Raw genomic sequence first — 20,444 nt, 5'->3', positions numbered from 1 at the left:
CCCCAAGAATTTGCATGTGGTCAAGTCTGTAATAGGACTCAGCTGGCCACAAAGCTGGAATGGTATTGGCCTTGGTTCAAGGAGATATGTGCTTGAATTTAACCAGGGAAAATTTTACTCATATATAAAGGTTTGGTTTGGTGTAGATCCATTTGGCTCACTCACTTATGAAATTACTTTTTCACATTAAAGTATTCAGTAGTATATTCTCAATACCATAAATCACTGGTGTTAGGTATCACTGTACTAGAGCAACTTTGCTGGAACAGTCGGGCTTTGCTTTTGGTGGCTTCTGTATTGACCATAACAACCTCTGCATATGTGGTAAATTTCACTGACTGCTCTCAAGCCTGGCATTGGATTTCAAGAGGTAAAATATTAGACTAATACACATCTACAGTTAAGTGAACGCTTTGCTAAATAAATGTTAGATCTGGCCATAATGGAATAGTTTTTATTTATTAGTACTCTCAGCCTAGCAAAAAAATGTCATGGAAATTTATCAGCCCAGGCAGAAATATCTACTCACCCACACTACAGCATGATGATTGATGATAATGAAAAAACTAATGATATTTTACTCTCATGACAAAAAAATTTAAAAAAAAAGGAAAAAAAAAAAGAAACCCTCACCTCAAGTGAGTAAAATCTTCCCAAGCTGATTTGAGGCTAAGGACTGTGTGCCTGTAAGGTGTTAGCAGCTAGCAAAAAACCGCATTCTCTCTCTCTCCACAAAGTCTCTATATGACCTCTTTAGATCTATTTGAATAGTTCTACATTTATAGCACTATCATTCAAATTGGTAAAACACCTCAATGTTGGTGTTTTTTTACAGTTTGAAGTAAATTGTTTCTCAGCATATTTGGTCTCATGAAATTCAGAACAACCACAGGAGAACACAGCAATAAAAGCCAGTCAGTTCCACCCAAAGGTACTAGCTGCACCACAGATTTCAAGGGGTGCACGATGTTCACTTCAAGCTGCTGGCAAATGCCATGTTGTAGCTGCCTGGTTCCAAGCAAGTGAGAATAAGCAGGCACAAGCATTCAGCAATGGCGCAAAACCAACAAGGAGCAGCCCACTTGTCAGCAGCTGTGTGAAATCAGCAAAAGTCAAATCAATCTGCAGTGACACAATGTTTTCCCCGGAGTCCTGACTTACATCTTATTTTTATGTGAGGCTTTTTCCAAAATTGTAGAATAAGTACAGCTAGAGATTTGTAAAATAATTAGAAGATCTACAGTCTCTCTCGTGCCCTAACAATATGAGCTAGCACCGTATTTTAAGATATTCAAAAGTTCAATGTGAAACAATTCATTAAATGGATGCCATTTATGCACATTACCAGATTACAAACTGAAATCTTGAAAACATCGCATTTTACTGACAAATCCATTGTGCTGCCTGTGGTAGGAAGAGGGATGCCTGATATTTTTGGAAGCAAGAAGTGAATGCTTTCTCTTTCCTTCTCTATACTGATAATAGAGCACTAAAACTGAACATTTTCTTTGAATATTGAAGAACTTCCACGTGGTTCAACTTCCAACTGTAAAACAATTAAATAGATCATTTAATGTCACTGCCCTTTTCAAACACCAACTCTTTACTGAAAAATACCTTAACTTGAGTTACCGGGCTGGTCCCTCTCTTCTCATTTTTCATCCCAGTGGGTGAGAGTGCCCCTGTCGTATTTGGTGGCTGTGGAGTAGATGGCATTTTGGCTCCAGGAGAAACTTGCATGCTTGCCAGCTGAGCTGCATACAGTTGCTGGAAAACAAGAAGATATACAATATATTCCTGCAAATTTCCTAAAAGAAGCTGTAAAGGTACATGATTTTTACTGCTCTGCTGTTTCTTCTCTTAAAGGAATTATAGATTTTTTCCAGCACTTTCCTGTTTGTAGCTTTTCCCTTCTTGTTATTTTCAAAAAGAAAAAAAAGAACAAACAAAACCAACAAACCTCCCACACACCAATATCTTTTTTCTTAATTTGACTTTTAGGTGATTATTTTTTTTCCTTCTTGCTAATGATGGTCATGGTAATGAACAAAAGGTTATACTGTGCCTGAATATTAAAACCAAAATTGGCAAAATTACAAGGCTGTGTATGAAAAGCAGGTGTAAACCCTGACAGAAACAACACTTCAGGTCTGCCTGTTCTTACCCAAAAATTACCCACTAGCTCCAGAATCTCTACTGGGAGCTGACATAGGAATCATCTGCTACCAAAAGGCAATGCTTCATCTCCTCTAAACAGCAATGAAAGTTAAAATAGGCCACAGGGTATATCTCCATCTTGGTGTACAGTGATTGCTATAACTTCTATAAATGCTAATAAGGAATGCAGGTCTCAAAAATTCCTGTAAAAAGTGATGAAAATACAAAAAACCCTCATGGAACTTTTCAAAAAGTTTAAGTGAAATATAATAAAAGACTTTATATTAAAATCAACTGTTCCTACCAATCTAAAGTGTTTACTGAACAAAAACAAATAGGTTTAATTTCCTTCCAGTGACCATATTTAAACCCTCACCTTGAATTAGCATCAGCAGTAATTCTTCCACCATAAACAGGGAAGATCCTAATCCCTCTTCTACACATAAATCTATATAAACTTTGCCTTATTAGTGAGAAAAAAGCCAGGTGGTTTGTATGTAATTTCCAACATTACTATCATTCAGATGGACAAATAAAAAAAATTACAGTAATCAAAAGCAGACCTTTCAGCACATGTAATTAAATGAAAGCTTAATAAAGAATAATTTGCAAGAGCCAGATGTGCTTATGTCATAATTGTTGCTTTCTTTGGAACAATTTTTCTAATATAACAAGCCTCTATAGAAATGAAAGTTACACAATACTGTAAGCTCAGTGACTCAGTGGCTAGACAAAGTGTGAAGAAGGGGCAGAGTCACAACTCTGTGTGACAAATGAAAATCGTTTGTTTCCTGCTACCCCTTTTCAATACCACACAGAGTCTACAAATGGATCACAGATTAATATTTTGAAATCAATGGTGTTTAAGTATTTTGACTAAGGTACTATTTTTTCCCTGTGCTAGAGAACTAGAAGAATTGAAAATAGAAAAAATTCCCAGCTTTTGGTGATGTCCTGGAAAATGAAGCACTGTATACAATAGAAAGTGGTTGGGTTTTTTCCCTATACTACTGAGATCTTATGTATTTTAGCATATTCTTCAGGGCAGTCTATGCTTGCTTAATAGGAAGCTCTGTTTATATGAGAGTAAGAAGCACATTTCACAAACTTCTGAAAGCCTGCATATTCTCAGCTCAGAAATAATCAGGTACTGTACTATGAAAGAGACAATACAATAAACTTAAATAAAACGGAAAGACAAAACCCAAAGATTTTAATTATTTTGTTGGTGTTCTGTACTTTGTCTATTACTTTTTTTTTTTTCATTTTTAAATTAGGAACCTATTTAACATCTACTTCAACTATCTCGGGGAGATACTTAGATTTTATTAAAAGTAGACCAAAACTTGAGTACTTAATGCAGTGTGTAATACACTTCAAGAGCAGGAAAGGAATTCTATGTCAAAACAAATCCAAGTTTATCAACTAAAGTTCAAAAGAATTCCCTTCTCCCTTCACAGGTAAGCCATGAGGGTAAAAAAGGTGGGGTATGAGATATTCTTTCTACAATATTCAGTTTTTCTTAGAGGACGAGTTGATGGTCAATGATGGCAAGCAGCACAGTGTGGTGGGCTGACCCAAGATGGCTGCCAGTCACCCCCTCAGCCATTTTGCCTCCCCCTCCTCAACAGGACAGGGAAGAAAATAAGATGGAAAAGTTCAAGGGTCAAGATAAAGACAAGGAGATCACTTACCAGTTACCATCAGAGGTTAAACAGACTTGGCTCGGGGAAAATGAATTGAATTTATCGCCAATTATAACAGAGTTGAATGGTGACAAACACAAACACTGAAATCCCCGCCCCCCGCCATTTTCCCAGGCTCAGCTTCACTGCTGACTCCTCCGCCTCCTCCTCTCCGGCCTGGCTGCCGGCAGGGCCGTTCCTCACACCTTGTCCCTCACTCCTCGCTGCCGCTGCGGCGTTCTGCCCTTTCTGTACCTTTTCCAGAGGTGCCCCACCTCGGCCGCGGGGCCCCGCAAGGCCCCGTGGTGAGGCCGCTGGGGAACCGGCCGGGCCCCGCACCGGGCAGCCCCCGCTGCCTCTCCTCGCTGCGGCCGCCCCACAGCGCCCCTGCCGCCAGCACCCGGGCAAACGGAGCGTGTAACCCGGTTAGCCACGGCAAGTAGGCAAAGGTGTGTTTATCATCTCTAAAAGCCGCAGCCCATGGTGTAGCTCTATCTCGACCCCATAGCTGAAGATCAACGCCACGAGAGACGAGTGACACTGGTGGAGGAGGGCTGGTGGGTGACCTGGTACCTGAGTGAAACGCCCACAGCACTTCCAGGGTCACAGAGACAGCAACAAGACAAGGGGGCTGTTACAATGCCTATCTAGGAAACTGCTTCATTTTGGAAATGTAAACATTAAAACCAGAATAAAATTAGCATTATACACCACTGCCCTCCCAGTGTGTTGAGGGCTGTACTGGCTGTACCGCAAGCAGCGTGAGGAAGAAATGTGGCTAAAGGCAGACAGAGCATAAAAGAAATTTTGTTGTTTATACACAGACGTGTGTGTGTTTAATTCATCACTGAGTTACTCCAGGATCATAGTACTGGCTTTAGCCTAGCATTTCTATAAATTTGTTTTACACCATAGAAGCAAATCCAAAAATAAGTAACAGTAATTCCTTTTCTGGTTTGCTTAGATTTTAAAATAAAGCTGTTCCACAAACGAGTGCAAATCTTGTGAGAATTTGCACTAGTGCTAGCAGCACTGCTAACTTCTTTTAGATACCAGTTCATATGGGGAGCTAGCCAGTCTGGAAAAATATGTGCACACCACCGTTGCAAGGATAAAACGGCTATTTTGCAAACACCACTGTTGTGGCTTGAAATGGCAATTTAGGACCTCACATTGCGATGGTCAGGTTGTGAAGCTTTTATTTGCAAGATTAAGGAGGGGGGAAAAAACCCAAACATTGAATGAATGTTGATTGTTAGCTTTTAATGCTCAAAAGCAAAAGTTTCAATGGAATTTTTTCAATTGAAATCCTAACCTACTGACTATTGAGTAGTGACAAAAAAAATTTAACCTACCTCAAATACTGAAACATAACTTCTTTACAATGTATGTCTAGCACATAAAGAGAAGAGCATTTCATAACCCTTATGCCAACCACTGACTCAGAAGTCTCTTGATTACAAATTAGATATTCAAAACCATCAAGTATTCATGATTGTTTTAACAAGTCTTAAAAATGTATAGCCTGGGTTTTATTTTTTTAAAAGGTGACTAAGTTAGATTCTTACAATCCAGTTCCCAGCATCTAAATCGAAGTAGTGCTGATTTTGTATTCCTGAGTGCTCCTGCATAGTTACCAATTGGGAAAACCAGCTCACTTAAGGTATGTGAGCAAGGATGTAGCTTCGCACTTTTCAGAACCAGGTTTCTTCTAATGTCATGATCTAACACGGAAGAGTGGGATTTTGAAATGCCACAAGTCTCACTTAAGACAAGTGAAGTCTCATATTTAGGCACCCATGAACTTCAGGCTTATGGACTATAGCACGTGTTATTGAAACTCTATTCCAGCTGCAATAAACTAAAAATCTGAAGGGATTTTATGAAAGTTGGACGTCACTAGGAGTCTGTATGATGGTAATCTACCTTAAAAAAGTTACAGATGAGAGGTATGTACAGCGCAAGTACATACTGATTTTTTAACCCGGAAACAGCAGAATTCATATTAAGCTTTTGCTATAGCTTAGAATAACCATCCAAGAAGAACTGAATAATTAAAAAAAAATAAAATTCATGGGTGGAGGTGGTGGCATTTTCTGCTTCAGAAATTGCCTGTGGCATTTGATGAATTGTTTCTATTTCACTCTTTTTTTATAAAAAGCACCATCCACTATCTAAAATTTGTCCAGAAACCCTATGAACTAATAATAGAGCATCTTCACTGATCCAAATGTTAAAACCTTTCCTAATGCCATCTAAGTTTCGCTATGCCTTTGCAAGATATTTTTAGGATACAGAGTGATAACTGCCTTTACCGCCAGTGTTCATTCATGCCTTGCCAGAAGACAAAGGCCTTAGGCTTACACATCCCTCTCACAGGTTTCAACATTTTTTCACTAATTTTACAACTATGCTTTCAAAAATCAAAACTTTCATTAGCTGAGATCCCTTTTCCATATTGCTTGCATGTAGGCCTGTGACATTCCTAGACACGTGCCCTGCCAGATGACACTGAGCACAGCAAATAAGCACAGAGCAAAGCTTTCTATGCACGGTGGGGTTTTTTTGTTTGGTTGGTTTTTGGGGATTTTTTTACAGCAAGAGTACTTACCTCTTAGGCTGTAGCATCTGTGTCTAAACGAATGAATAAAGGTGAAGAATTTTGAGAACTGGATGTTACAGAAGTAGCATATAGTGAGAAAAACAGAATGGGCCTTAAATCAACACAGTTAAGGGAGATCTGCTCTGACAACAACTTGTTAATTTTGTGACAGGCTGTTTTACTACCTAACACAGAATTATGGTAATCATAACCTTTTTGCCAGTGCCTTGTCAATGACAGGTTTTATGGAAAAAAGTTTGCTTAGAGAAGCTATTTCAACAAAGAGAAAGTGATCAACTGCTGCATAGAAGAGAGGCAGTTTAGATATATGAGCCCAGGGAAGAAATGGAGAGAGCAATTGCGCTTGTATATACGAGAACAAAAAGGCAAGGGCTAGAGACACTTCAACTGCCTGTGTTGGTGAGGGAGAATTGGTCACTGTGGTGGGGGTATAATTCAGATGTCATTGTTTGCAGCAGAATTCTGAAGAAACTATAGCAAAGCCATGTGTGAAATATGGGGCTAAGAAAAAGAGTGGTTGCAATAGTCAGTGTAGCAGAGAATCAAAGCCCAGGTAATGCGGGCTGGTCTAGCATAACAAATTGCAATGGATGTACTTGGAAGATGCCTCACAAAGAAATTTAGTAGAAGGTGGGTTGATTTAAGGAGAAAGAAGGGATCTGCGCTAGAAATAGTTACCCTTTTATTTTGTTTTGCTAAAAGATTTATGACCAAAATGAGAAGACATTCTCCTTTTTCTGTATTTGTACGTTATTTGTCCAAAGGTGCTAGAATTCTTTTTTTTTTCTCAGAAACAAATGCTGAATTTTATGAACCCTGATTAATTCTAAAGTCTTCTATTACTAAAAATGCAAGTCCTATGTTACATCTTCAACAAATACATTTGCTACAGTCAATGAAACTGAACAATAAAACTACTGAGAATCAAGTGAGAATCCTTATTTGTCAGCATTTTAAATGAATTGTGCAAAGCTGAAGTATCTTATTTATAGAGATGAAAGTTCAGCTATTTAGACAATGAGTAATTTGGTTTCTAAAGATGAAAAACTCTAAGGAGTGACTGCAAGTGCTGCTGAAATCCTGCACTACAAGAGGTAATGCAGTTATTTTTTTCCATAGTATATTTAGTACGCAGTGTTGCAAAGCTATAATTCCAGAATTTTCCTTCCGAGTCTATAACATGCAATAATAATACTTAGAAATGTCTAATCACAAAGCATTTTTACAAGCTTACCAAAACCAGCAACATCTTTACTATTTCCAGTGCACATTTCTGAAAAGAAGCTACCCAAACAAAAAAATCCCACCTTCAGTGAGACTGCTTATTTTTTATTATTGGTGTGGAGGTGCTTAAAATAAGCTTGATGTCAAACAGATTAAAGGAAACAGAGGCTCTGTTTGAAAAAGTTTTTCTTCTGTTTGGAGGAAGAATGGATTAGTGCTCAAACTCATGTTTTGGGTGTCATAGATAACTATGGAAGTAAAGGTTAAGTGCTGATCTGAGCCCAAAGTCACTGGTATAGCCTTCAGCAGTTCAGGCAAGGTAACCTTTTCAAAAAGCAGTGCAGAAGTATAAATATCTTACTCAAAAATTTCAAACACATCTTAATCTAAGTGCAAGAACTGTTTCTAAAGTAACATTAATTGTACTTATTCCTTCCTATTTTTTCATACAAAAGTCATTTTTTTCTATTGGCACCAAATCTGTTCCATGACTAACACTGCAGTTGAGACCTCTACTATAGCACCAAGGTAAGAAATGGGGTTATCTTGTATATATGTATATATCTTTTTAAAAAACCCCAACATATGGTTGTTTTCTCTTTGTTTTAAGATGCTTTTTACGCAGATCCTTAGAGTGAGAGGTAGGTTAACAGGAAACGACATCCAGAAACACAAGACAGCCTAAGTAACTCATCAGCAGTTTAACCATGTGACAAACCCAGGGGCAACTTGAAGGCAGCTACTGCCTGTGGACTCTGCCAAGAAGCCAGATGCCATCACCAGAAAAACACCTTCCACAGCTCAGCATCTGTGTCCTAGCAGTGCTCTCTGCACAAAAGGAAAAGGAGGAGGAGGAGGAGGAGAAAGAGAAGGAAAGGTGCATATGAAATTGTTAAAGGAAATGTATATACACATGAAAGCAACCCCTATTTGAATTTAAAAACCTAAATCTTGGAAAAATCAAATCTTTTGCTGGAGAAAACAAGATTCCATCAAATTAACAGACAGAATATTTAATGCTAAACTTATAAATTTTTTTGTTATGCTTTACAATATATTTGTGCAGGTGCTACCTGTTAAAACAGTGCATTTTATAAATCTATTTTGATGAAATTTCGATGTCTCAGTAGTATTTTCCCAGTTTGTTCTAAGAAAAATGTTAACAAATCAAAATAAGGCAAGTTTTACAGATCTGATAGTACTGTGGGCCAGACCCTCCTCTCATTTTCATGTGTTCCACCACACAGAAAATAGTAGCTTACCATTTAAAAATCAACAAGTATGCAACATCGACTTAACTCACAGGTTTATGCTAAATAACTGAGAACTATTTGGCTTTCCATGGGTATATCTGAAATGGCATCAATCAACTAGAGCTACGGGAAGTTGGAGTAACAATTAGGGAAAAAGTGTTTAATTTAGAAATTTAATAAACAATAAGCACCAATACACTGCAAAGATTTATTTTTCTCTAGAGAATCCAAGTGTCTTAATATATGTATGTGGTTTCCTTTTAACAGCATCATTCCTTTCTTTCCTCTGTTTGTACATGCCTGACCTATCCATAGTGGACATAACATTCTGATTTTAAACACCCATATATCACCCTACTGCACAGTCTGCTCCTTGTTACAGAGTGTGAATAGCCTCTACTTCTTATAATAATGCACCAAATACCTTTGCAAAAAGGCGTTAAGGTGTAACACGAACAGGCAGCTAATCAATTATCATAACTAATGTCATAATACCGAAGATTGTTGCTGTGATTATTTATGCACTTGCTGGCTAATGTGCTCTGAGATTTATTACAGCCCAGTATGTGCAAACAAACTAACTATATTTGTGAAAATACAAGTAATATATTTTGTAGTCATAGATGGAGTTAGAAGATTTCAGTTTCCCCTATATGTTCAGGTGTGTGCCTACCAAAAAAAATAATTTTTGTCTAAAAGAATGATTTTACCAATTATTCATATTAATCCACTTCAGGGTTGTTTTTTTTTTAACTATTAACACCAGTCATTTCAGAGTCTGTTAGTTGCTATTCCATATACTGTCATGGGAAATTTTTATGTGGCTCTAAATTCCACTCGATTCCTGTCTCCTTAGGAGATACACATGCCTGTTTAGCTTCTCTCTCAAGCTGCAAAGTAACAGATACCTCATTTCATCACTGAGTGTCTGCTGGTTCCAACTCCTTTTACTGACCACAAATTCATTGTGCTGGTTCCGAAAAGAAAACTCACTCTCGTCGCTTCTACTGCCCTGCTGTGGATAATGGCCAACCCATAACAAAAATAAAAGAATCTCTACACATTTTAGATGCTGCAGCTTGTATTGTTGTAGTACTGCAGAGTCAGGATCCCCTTATGCAAAATAACAGCTTTATTTTGTTAAAAGGCCTAACTTTAAGTGGACCATGGAATATTTATGGCTCTCAGTAGTCCTTTGAAAGAGTTATCTTATGTTTTTATGCCGATCATGGGTCAGAGGTTCAAATCAGCACTTCTTTCTGTCACTCCTTATATGTTTTACTATAATTTACAGCTCAGCAAGAGGACTCATAAAACAAAAGTGTCTATTTTACTTCAGCAACTAATTCTAGCTAATCAAAGCTTTCCAGCAAAACAACCCAGCATGAAACTCCGCGTGGAAAATATGCAGAGAACAAAGCGTTTTGTCAAATAACACATCTCATGATGTAAACACATATGTCTCTTATAGGAAATTTTATCGCTTCCACATTATCGGCACACAAAAGGAGCATTCTTGTTGCAGACCTGGTGCGACTGTGGAGCCATCGTCATTGGAAACAAGAGCCTGATTAGGTTCCCACACAGATATGAATAGATTTTCTTTTTTTAGTGTAATGCTGCCTTTCTTATTTCTTAAACAGACTAGTAATTGTGGCTGTAAAAACAGTGAATTGTGTTTAGACGACATTTCTGTCTTCGTATTTTTTTTAGCTACCCAATGACACCAATTATCCCATATGGTTGTCCTCTTCTGGAAAGTCTGAGTTAATCCACAGCTGTGAAGATGAAGACGCACCCAGCAGGCTCGAAATCTGGTGGGTCTCTTGTCTGCTAATAAAGTCCACAGTCTGCTGGACAGATGTTAAGAGGATCTGTTAAATAAGTCAGTGACAAAGATCCAGACTTCTGCTGGGGAAAATAATTAGCAAAACCATATCTATTCTTCATAGATTTTCATATCTTGCCTCATATTTTAGAGAAGAAAATTTTCATTACTTGATAGAGAAGAGTCTCACAGAACATATAATAGGTCCTGCTCAAAATATGCATGGACTAAGTGATCACATTGGCATGTGTTCTGAAGAAATGATAGATCTTTTTGTCCTTGTATTCTGGCATGCTATGGTTCCTGCACTATTATGTTAAGTTTGGTTTTATTTATCATAGTATGGGCTTGTATTGGCAGAGTCTGAATAAGTATTGTCAGCTATAAAATGTGTACTTAAATTTTTAATGTAATGGGAAATGTAAGCTGAAGATTAAATTACCATTTGACTAATTTTTCTTTATATGTTATCAACATTGCTTATTCTTAAATGAAGAGAATACAGATAATTCTGGTCCCAAGGCTCATGCTGATGGTCTAGGAGAAAAAAAACAGCAAACTAAAAACCAACCAAGCAAAAAAAGTGGAATGAGAAGATATGTGCAGCAAGATCCATGTTTAGAGACTTACTCACTCACTTGTTTTTCCCCATCCCCACCTGTTATCATCATGGCCTGAGAGCATAGACATCCAATCCCAAAGTCTCTCTCACAGTCATGTATGTTTGGAGAAACGCTATAGAGCTAATATATATGCACCAGTGCAATAAAGAACTAACTTGCCTTCAGGCACATGTGCATTAAGGTGCTCTTAAGATCATTTCTGTTTCATTTGCAAGCTGTATTTCTCGTTCTTTTGACCTCATCCTGTTTTGAAGTAGATACGGCCATCACAACAGCTCACTCTGCTTTCCTGCCTGAATGCAGGCAACTCTCATCTAGGCATTATTCCTGAGATCGTGCCCCTAAGAAATCAAATGGCTTTGATTTCATTGAATTATGACAATTAAATACAATCTCTCAGCAACTGCCTGTTCACAACCTGTTTACTGTAAAGCTGTGGGCAAAGCCAAGAAAGAATGCTTAGAGCTCAAATAAATTATCAGTCACTGCAAGGAGCTAAGACAATGTATATAATTTGGCACCTGGCAGTTGTCTCTGTAATATTGTGTTTGTTTCCCCTTAGGAAGTAAAGCCATCGGTTTATTAGTTTTACAGCACCTTGACCAGTTTCCAAGATATAAGGTTACCCCATCACCCTATGAGGCTGCTGGGAATTTTTAATGAGACAGCATCAAAATAGTGAAAGAAAAGTTTACTCTCTGCAAAAAATATGAATTCAAAAATATATCCTAAAATTTGTATACAATTAAAGGTCAGACAGTACATCAGATGTCTTATATCACAATAGAATATATCTAACATTGGCTCTATTGAAATAAAGTAACTGCTCAGCTCACAAGTCTGTGATATTTAAATGAGACTTCCTATTTCTTCCAATGTGACTGAGGCAAAAATCTAACCCTGTAAAGAGTAGGCACTGGTCCTAAGTCCCCCAGAGAGAAAACTATATTTCTGCCATATCATAAAAAAACAAAGGGCAGGCCAAAATCTGACCAAGGGGAGCAGAATAACAGCTACTACAAAATTTCAAAAAATAGAAAAAGAAAACCTTCTATAGCAAATACAGAGCTTGTGCTTTCTGAAGAGCAATTCCCTTGTGAAGCCACTGACTGGAGGGAGAGGCAAAAATCCTCACTGACTTGGCGGTTGTGTCTCCCCTCATTTCACTCTTTTTTTTTTTTTTTTTCCCCTTTCCAAACAGACTGAGCCTTGGTCTGCTGAGAATATGATGCTAAGCCACTTTTCCTGTAGAGTTTTTAAACTGGGCCTCTGAGAAAGGGTTTGATACAATTCAATGACTGAAGTAATACCTTTGTCCATCTGAGCATTAAATGGCCCATTGAAATACAGCTTAGTTAGAAAGAATTTCAGTAAATGGTGCTTTCTAATTTTTTTTTTATTATTATTATTCCTCTCCCAACAGATTACAGCCTGGATCTGAAAATGCAGTTCAATCACTTTTGGTTGCCTCTCAGGTCAGGCCTTTAGCCAGTGTTAATTAAATATAACCCCTTTAGAATACTGGAGGTTAAATGAGAGCAACAAACTGGTCTTCTTCAAAATATTACCTCATGCTCTCCAAAAAGCTGTAATCTGTTTGAGAGGGTCCTCATTTAAACACATTGGTCTTAACAATGAAAATTTTGGGGGGGGGGGGAAGCAGTGCTAAATGCTATTTTGTCCAACAGCTAGTAATCACAAAACATTAAACACCTATTTCCATGCAATATACCATGTCTATTCTGTTTAAATAACTCATATCATAAAGGAAAGTGCTGCAGCAGACAATTTAGGCTGTAGCAGCACATACAGCACAATTTTCAACTTGATAAAGTGAAACTATAAAGAATCAATGCATAAGTCAGACAGCTTCCATACCTAATATTCTTCCCTGCAGCTATTAGAAGTTCACATTTTTGTCTCTAGTAGGCATGAACATTAGTATACCTTCAATTTCATGTCTTCAGTCTCATTTTGTTGTCTGTTCCATACAATTTGACCAGACCATGAAATTGGAAAGTAGCTGAAATTGTCTTTTTTCATCTTAATGATTTTAAATGAGAAAGGGAGGTTTTTCTGTAAGCTATTTGTTTACTGCTTTGTAAAAAGTTTCCTAAAGTATTCATAACAATTTTACTATTAAATTAGTCGAAAGAAAGCTTTTTAATACACAGTAATTAGTCTTGTCTTTCTGAACATGACTTTACTGTAAATACTCCTCCTTGATGATCCCTTTGTCCCAAGATTCCTTAGAAGAACGCAACCAAGCGATAATTCAGCATTATTGCTGCTTCAGTGCACTAATCGCTTAAAGAGCAGCAAGGACCCTATGTTTACTGCCACAAGGCTCCTACAGCCTCCTGGCCTAAGGCAGGCTTCCCAGCCCAGCAGCATCCAGATGTCAAGAGGAATATCCAGGTCCTGATGCAGCATGCCGCTCCATTCCAGTATGGCCTAAACATCTGTTTCCTCTGCTGGCGTACAACCTGCTGAATACACTGAGACTGCCGCACAGAGTAGGGAATTGAACGAGGTGGGAGAGAGATACTGCGGCTGCACAGCTCAGTGTACGTATCACTAAAAAACCTCTATGCAGACACAAAAATTAACACAAAATGCTTGGAACTCCAAAACTGGAGTTTGATCACTTCCTGTCTCAAATTGAACTCTCCAGACTAAAAATCTGGACAAATAGCAGGAAGGACAGTGTGATAATTAAAAAAAAATCCCTTTCTACATATGCTTAGCATTTTTTCTCCTAACACCTTAGCTTCTCATCGTACTAATTTTACCCAGGTTTAATTATTTATGGCGTAAGAAAAGAATAAAGAAGAAAACACACAGAAGTATGTAACACAAATTGCTTGTTGCAGTTATAACAACTGCTCTTTATACAAAATACTTAAAAACAAGGTGAACTTAGGCATCTATTACATATGTATAATTTCCTATAGATAGTAACTTGGGAGTTCTAAAACAATAAGCATCTTCTGTCTAAAAGATAGGAATATGTAAACATTGACATTTTATCTTGAGGCACGACAAAAACAGCAAGCATTTTAGTAGATCTAGATTAAATTCTGACAAAGAATAAAGGAATGCTAACTGTTCTCATCTCTCCCACTTTGTGTACCTATTCTCTTGTATTTTTCTAGCAACAATAACAGAATAGTTGCATGCTACCATGCAAATTCTTTGAGTTGTTTATGAAAGCAAGATCAAAGCCCAAACTGAGAGCGCATCTTTTTTTTTCCGCTGTATTTTTCCTCAAGTGGAGGACCTAATGAGAGGTGGTTTAACCAGGAGTCTCCCTCTGCAGCTGCAGAGCAGGAGCACTTTCACAGTGCAGTCTCCTGGCTTACTCTTTTCTCTGGCCAGTCTGGGGACATGGCTGACCGCTGCGTGCCAGGAAACAGGAGCACAGAAGGCAGGAAGGACTAAATACTTCTGTGTCCCACCCCCACCTGGGGTGAGCACCTGTACCCAGACACTAGGAAGTCTCCCTCAGACCTTCCCTTTAAACACACCCTCTGTGAACCTGAACAGGGCACCGTTTCCTTTGTGCTGCTCACGAAATGCATACACTGTTCCTGCATTACTGCGGTGTCTGAACTAGGTACATCTGAATACATCATAAAGTATTCCTACTAAAGATGAAATACGAGCATTAACAAAGTCTGCTATTTTACTAAATTACTGTAAATATCAAGAAAATATGGAATGTAACAATATGTAAAAACTTCATCAAATGTCTATAGCCATTTCCTCTGCAGAAGGACAGCAGAAAACTCAATATAATCTTCCTCTTAAGCACAAAGATTTGCATTCCTTCATTTAATGCTGTCAGATTACTAATATGCTCCTTTTTGATCGCAATTCTCCTGTTATTTGCCATACACAGCAAAGAACAATATTGCCTTATCTATGTGATTCTCTCAGATCATATGTTGTACTACATAGCCTGGAAATTGGCAAAAAATCTTTAACTTTTTAAAATGATTTTACAAAATAACTGTGACACATTCTGCTTAAAACTACTATGTATTTGATATAGAAGTAAAAAGATAAATAAAATATAAGTACATTTAAGCCTAAATAACTTTGGTAGAAAACCAGTCACAGCGAAGGACAGTTGCATTTGCTTGAAAAAGTAATTTGAAGTTTTCAGTGGATATTCTTACTCAACAAAAAATGTGAAATGTTAAAGATAAATCTTTGTGATTTTCCTTTTGCTTCTATTAGAATTTGTTTTTGGCATTTTTATAGCATAGATTCTACCTCATCAAAATTGTGCATAGCACTAAAGTTAACAGAGTAACAAGCTCACCTAGGAAAGCAAGCAAGGACCAGGAAGCATGGCTCCAAAGATACCTGCAAACAGAGGCTCTAGTATTTTAAACTCCTCCTGTATCCAAGGAAAGCAAACAAGCAGCACTTATTTAATGTAAAAATATAACCAGATCTATAAGGAAAATACAAAAATATAACCAGATGGTTGCATCCGAGTGCAGTTTTTTCATTCACTGTACACTATGATAGTATTACCTTCTCTGGTGACACTATAAATCAGATTCTTCATAGAAAGAATTTAAAATGTTTTCTGATATTCTTTTAGAAGCTCTTCCAAAAATCAGATTTTTATTCCTTACTGATAATATAAAGTATCTTTAACAATAAATGTGAGAGGTCTATATGAAGAGCAGGTAACTCATGAATTCAGACAGTTTCACACACTTTATGTGTAGAAATGTGTTCTGGACTAAAGTGAGTGTAAAAAGAAAGAGCTGCTTAAAGAGAACCCCTGTGATAAGGGAAACAAAATTATATGATTGAAAAGCAATTAATTACAGTAAGTTTGCTGAATGGACGATAGCTATCAAAGCTTATCAAATTTTGCATTTCAGAATTTCATATCTTTATTTTTAAAAAATGTTAACACATAGATGGGCTTTGTGAGAGAAGTCAGGAGTTTCATTCAGGCTCATGTCAGCAGGATTACAAGCAATTATGAGTAACTGCTTGTTGAGCTGTGTGAAATGAGTTGGTGAATGAGTTTCCTAGTAAGCACATGTCCATGTCACTGGTACGACTGCCAGTAATGTAGCAAATCTTAGTTGAAGGGGTCTAAAAACATAATTATTCTCCTAATCCTACAGGGGATGAAATCAATCCAGGACAGAAGATGGTTGTGAAATTCCTGCTTCTAGTGTAGACCTTCTAGGCTTGTCAAGCTGGCAGCAGACAGGAAAACAGAGGCATAAGTAAAAGCAAAAGGAATCAGGACATGGAAAAAATAAGTGGCAGTAAATCTTCTCTAGAAATATTTCTTGACATCTGCCTGGCATAGGTTGGTGGGTTCATTCACTATCTGCCCAACCCAGATGGAGAAATTGTCAAATATAACGATTGCAGTATTTCCCTGTGTAGAACCACACAGACACAGAACAAGAAAACTGAACACTCACCTACCACTGCCAATCATACTGAGAGGCAAAAGCGCTACAATTAAATTTCTACAGGCTCCCATGACAGAATAATGAGACACCATCCCAATAATAAATGGGTACAAGTCAGGAAAAAGGAAGAGTCCCATTTAAACTACCTCTCTCCATTTCCACATCTCAATCTCCACCTTGTGAGAAGATGCTGAGGCAGCTCTACATTTAAGAGCTGAATTTTTGAAAGTGCTGCTTGGGGTTTGAAGCCGTAAGGTTTTCCTGTTTTTTATAAGAGACATAGACAGTCTGTGTGGCAGCTCACAGCCGTTCTATTATTTTTATGAGTGAAAATGGACGAAAGACAGGGATATAATAAATATATACTGGCTCTACTGATCAGGAGAAGCTTTATCAGTCAGCTGGGGCACATCTGTGAAAAAAGTTGCTCAGGTGTATCTCTAGCATCCCATTCAATTAACATTCCATTAAAAATGGTTTGTCCTCGTTCAGCCTGCTGCGTTACCTGATAAGTCAACATATTTAAAATGTATATTTAAATGCAGAAAACAGTGAAATGTTTTCTTTGTGAAGCAGAAAACAAGCCCAGTTTACAGGTATTTTAAAGCATTAGAAATAATTGTGCTTTACAGGCTGCTTAGCACATCTCTCACATTGATCTTTTACTGTATATTTAGAACTTTCATGCACCTTCAAGGAAAATTAAATATTTTCCTTAAAGGAAGTGCACACAAAATTATGCAAAGCATATTCAAATGAGCTTATAAAAATTACATCTAAAAAAATTCACATTTGCACCTCAAAACCAGGTAACTGGGAACTTACCATTACAAATTCATAGTAAGCTGATACATTTTACACAAGTAAATGTGAATTTGGCATAAGATTCCCATGCTTGCTGAACTGCAGTGAGTGCGATGATATTACAACAACAGTGCTGGGACCAGATTAAAATGGTTGTAAGGTCTGTGATTCTGTGATCTTAGCCCTCCCCTAGGTGTTGAAGACTGCAGTAGAGATGGCCTGTACTGGATGAATTACCATGGATAGTTCACAGATGTGTTTTTTAATAAAGCAGTAGACCAGTTAAATCCAGTGACTTGTTCTCTTTCCTGTGTGTAGGACACATGGTGCAACTTCTTTGAAAGGACTTTACCTCTTTTATTTCTCACTCTACTTCCGAAACTGCCAGTGGACATGATAACACACTCCCACCATTCCTGCACCCGAAAACCTTCATTTGTTTTCACGCTCAGCTATTTGTTGTAATTCTTGCACAACACCAAAATATATGCTCTGTTGTGTTAATTTCACTAGATTTTGTGAATGATTCCTTTAAGTCTTGAATAATCCCTTAATACTGACATTTAAGCATGATGCATTTTTCTTCCTGTATTCGTTAAGATGCTCCTCCCTCCAGTCTCTTTTTTTCAGGACTGGCATGCAAGCCTTCTGTTGTGCCTCCAGCCATATGCAGCCTTCATGCTGAGTCTTAAGAATAGACAGATGATTCCAATACTTTCTATGAGTTAGGACACTTTTCTAGTTTCTCAGTCATATGGATTCTAAAAACATCACAGATCAAATACATCTTACACAAGCAGGGTGTTGGAGTCAATACCATTCCTTTTTCATCATCTAAAAAGACTCCACTTAATGATAGCAATACCTACACACTGATTTGATGAGTTCTATCTCATCTTCTGTGAATTTCCCTTTCTTTCTGAAATGGGTGAGTGGGAAGGAATACTCTCTTGTTATCAAAGACCCTCTGAAATAAGACAGGTGGTGATATCTTTTCCAGTCCATGCATCTTTAAGAGAATTCTCCTGCTTCCTTCGAGCCTGTGTGCATGTGTATATACACCTAGAAGCTCTTGTCTAACTATCCTTATTCTTAGAACTTCTAATTCAGATGAAAGGTGAGTTAGTAAATTTTCTTTTTCTGTAGCAATTGGTCATGAAGGAACGATGATACAGAAGTGTGTTATTTTCCTTTGTGTACAGACCTGACTTAAAAGTCATTTTTCTCTTTGATCTAATTGTTGCTAAGTTCCTAAATCTACAAATATATTAGCACCTTCACAGGATAAAAATCCTTTGTGTCTGTAATTTGTAGCCAAATTAAGCAGCTTGCTCTATGGTTATGAGAAGTATAATAAAATTCCAGAAACATTTACTCGGAGGTAATTCCTGTAAGGCATACACCATATACACTTCTAGAAAGCTTGAAGGAATCCACTTGCCAGCGCAGAGTGTGCCTCACAGTCAGCCTGTTCCCCAAAGGGACGCCACAGTTTTAAAAGAGCTTTAAAAAAATGCGCTCACCCCTGATGGCACTCTGTAGTACTGGTGCCTCTGGTGCTCTGTCAGTAAATGCAGCAGGAACTTATTTGCTTCTTACTGGCTTCTGAGTGAATACATACCCCAGGGAGGGAGCTTTGCAAAGCACAATTATTTTAAAATAGAGCCTGGGCTTTCAGTGAGGGGCAGCCAGTGGTTAAGGCAGCGAGAACGTCTTGTTGACGCTGGGGGCTCAGCCTCCTTCAGTCACTTGGGTGCAAGCTTCTGCCTTGATACAGACTGAAGAGACACAGAAAACCTCCTGCGATCCAGGCTATAAGGATGACATCCTTTTAAACATACAAGTTTCCTGATAAGTGAGTTTATGTCTGTGCCATTTATGATCTCAATGGTAAATTCTCCCTGGAACACAGCATACGGGTCTGGAAGGCAGCTGTCCTGCATGCTAAGATCTAAAGGTGCAAACAATGGGAAACATGCCAGAAGCCTGATCCCTAGCTGCCAGATTGAAAAGTCTTTCCTCTTGGGAGAGGAGAGCAGGCACAGGATGGGAACACTTCCCAAGGCAGAGGAGGGGTTGGTCGTCTGAAGAGAACAGAAACAGAGAGCTGTGCCAGACTGAGTGACAGTCCAGTGGCTGGTGTCCTTCCTGCAATGGGGGGAACACAAGCCCAGGACTGGACTTAGCCTTGCCACATCCAAGACTAGAACTGCTACAGACTATAGAAACAGGCTCTTTCTTAAACATTCCTATAAATTTTTTATTAAATAATGTGACACTGTTCCATTAAGCAAGAATGAGAGTAACCAAGACACGCTGTTTCAAGCAGCCATTGGAGATGCAGGGCATTAAATGGGTGAGAAAAGGGTCTTGCAGCTGCAATGCTGCTCTACTAGGCTGATTACTCTAGCTAGTGGTTTTGTTTGTTTGTCTGCCCATTTTTACTAGCTTGAAGAGAATAGGGAGACTCCCTCTCATTTCAATCAGGGATGCCATTACTGCAGGAGCTAGGAAATTCTTCCTGGCCAAAATTTCATCAGAATTTATATTTTACTACAAAAAGTCTCAATTTTGATGGGCTGTCTTTTCCTAACGAAAATCACTTTGCCAGATAATTCAGGGCTGAAGATGAGAAGGAGCAGGAGAAGATGGAGTATTAGGAAATTCTGCAAAGAAAGGAGGTCATATGGTAAAATATTGACTCAGTGAGATCATTTTCATTGATACTGCCACTGATATAATTTAACTTGATAACACAGATATTACATACAGAGACATAAACATTCAAGTA

General features: G+C 38.0%; 1 protein-coding gene across 2 annotated transcripts in view; it reads right to left on the bottom strand.

The window, feature by feature from the left end:
- SOX6 (SRY-box transcription factor 6) overlaps positions 1 to 20,444 on the bottom strand; it is a 220,119-nt gene that overhangs the window by 59,107 nt on the left and 140,568 nt on the right. For both annotated transcript variants that reach the window (XM_029085874.1, XM_010171617.1), the window contains exon 8: positions 1,618 to 1,767. In XM_029085874.1, the coding sequence (XP_028941707.1) occupies positions 1,618 to 1,767 (150 nt within the window). The remainder of the gene's footprint in view (positions 1 to 1,617; positions 1,768 to 20,444) is intronic.

Source organism: Antrostomus carolinensis, unplaced genomic scaffold, assembly GCF_000700745.2.
Source record: "Antrostomus carolinensis isolate BGI_N321 unplaced genomic scaffold, ASM70074v2 scaffold5577, whole genome shotgun sequence".
In the NCBI taxonomy this organism is placed as follows: domain Eukaryota; kingdom Metazoa; phylum Chordata; class Aves; order Caprimulgiformes; family Caprimulgidae; genus Antrostomus; species Antrostomus carolinensis.
The sequence above is the reverse complement of the archived record's forward strand: the minus strand, read 5'-3'. Positions and strand labels throughout refer to the sequence as shown.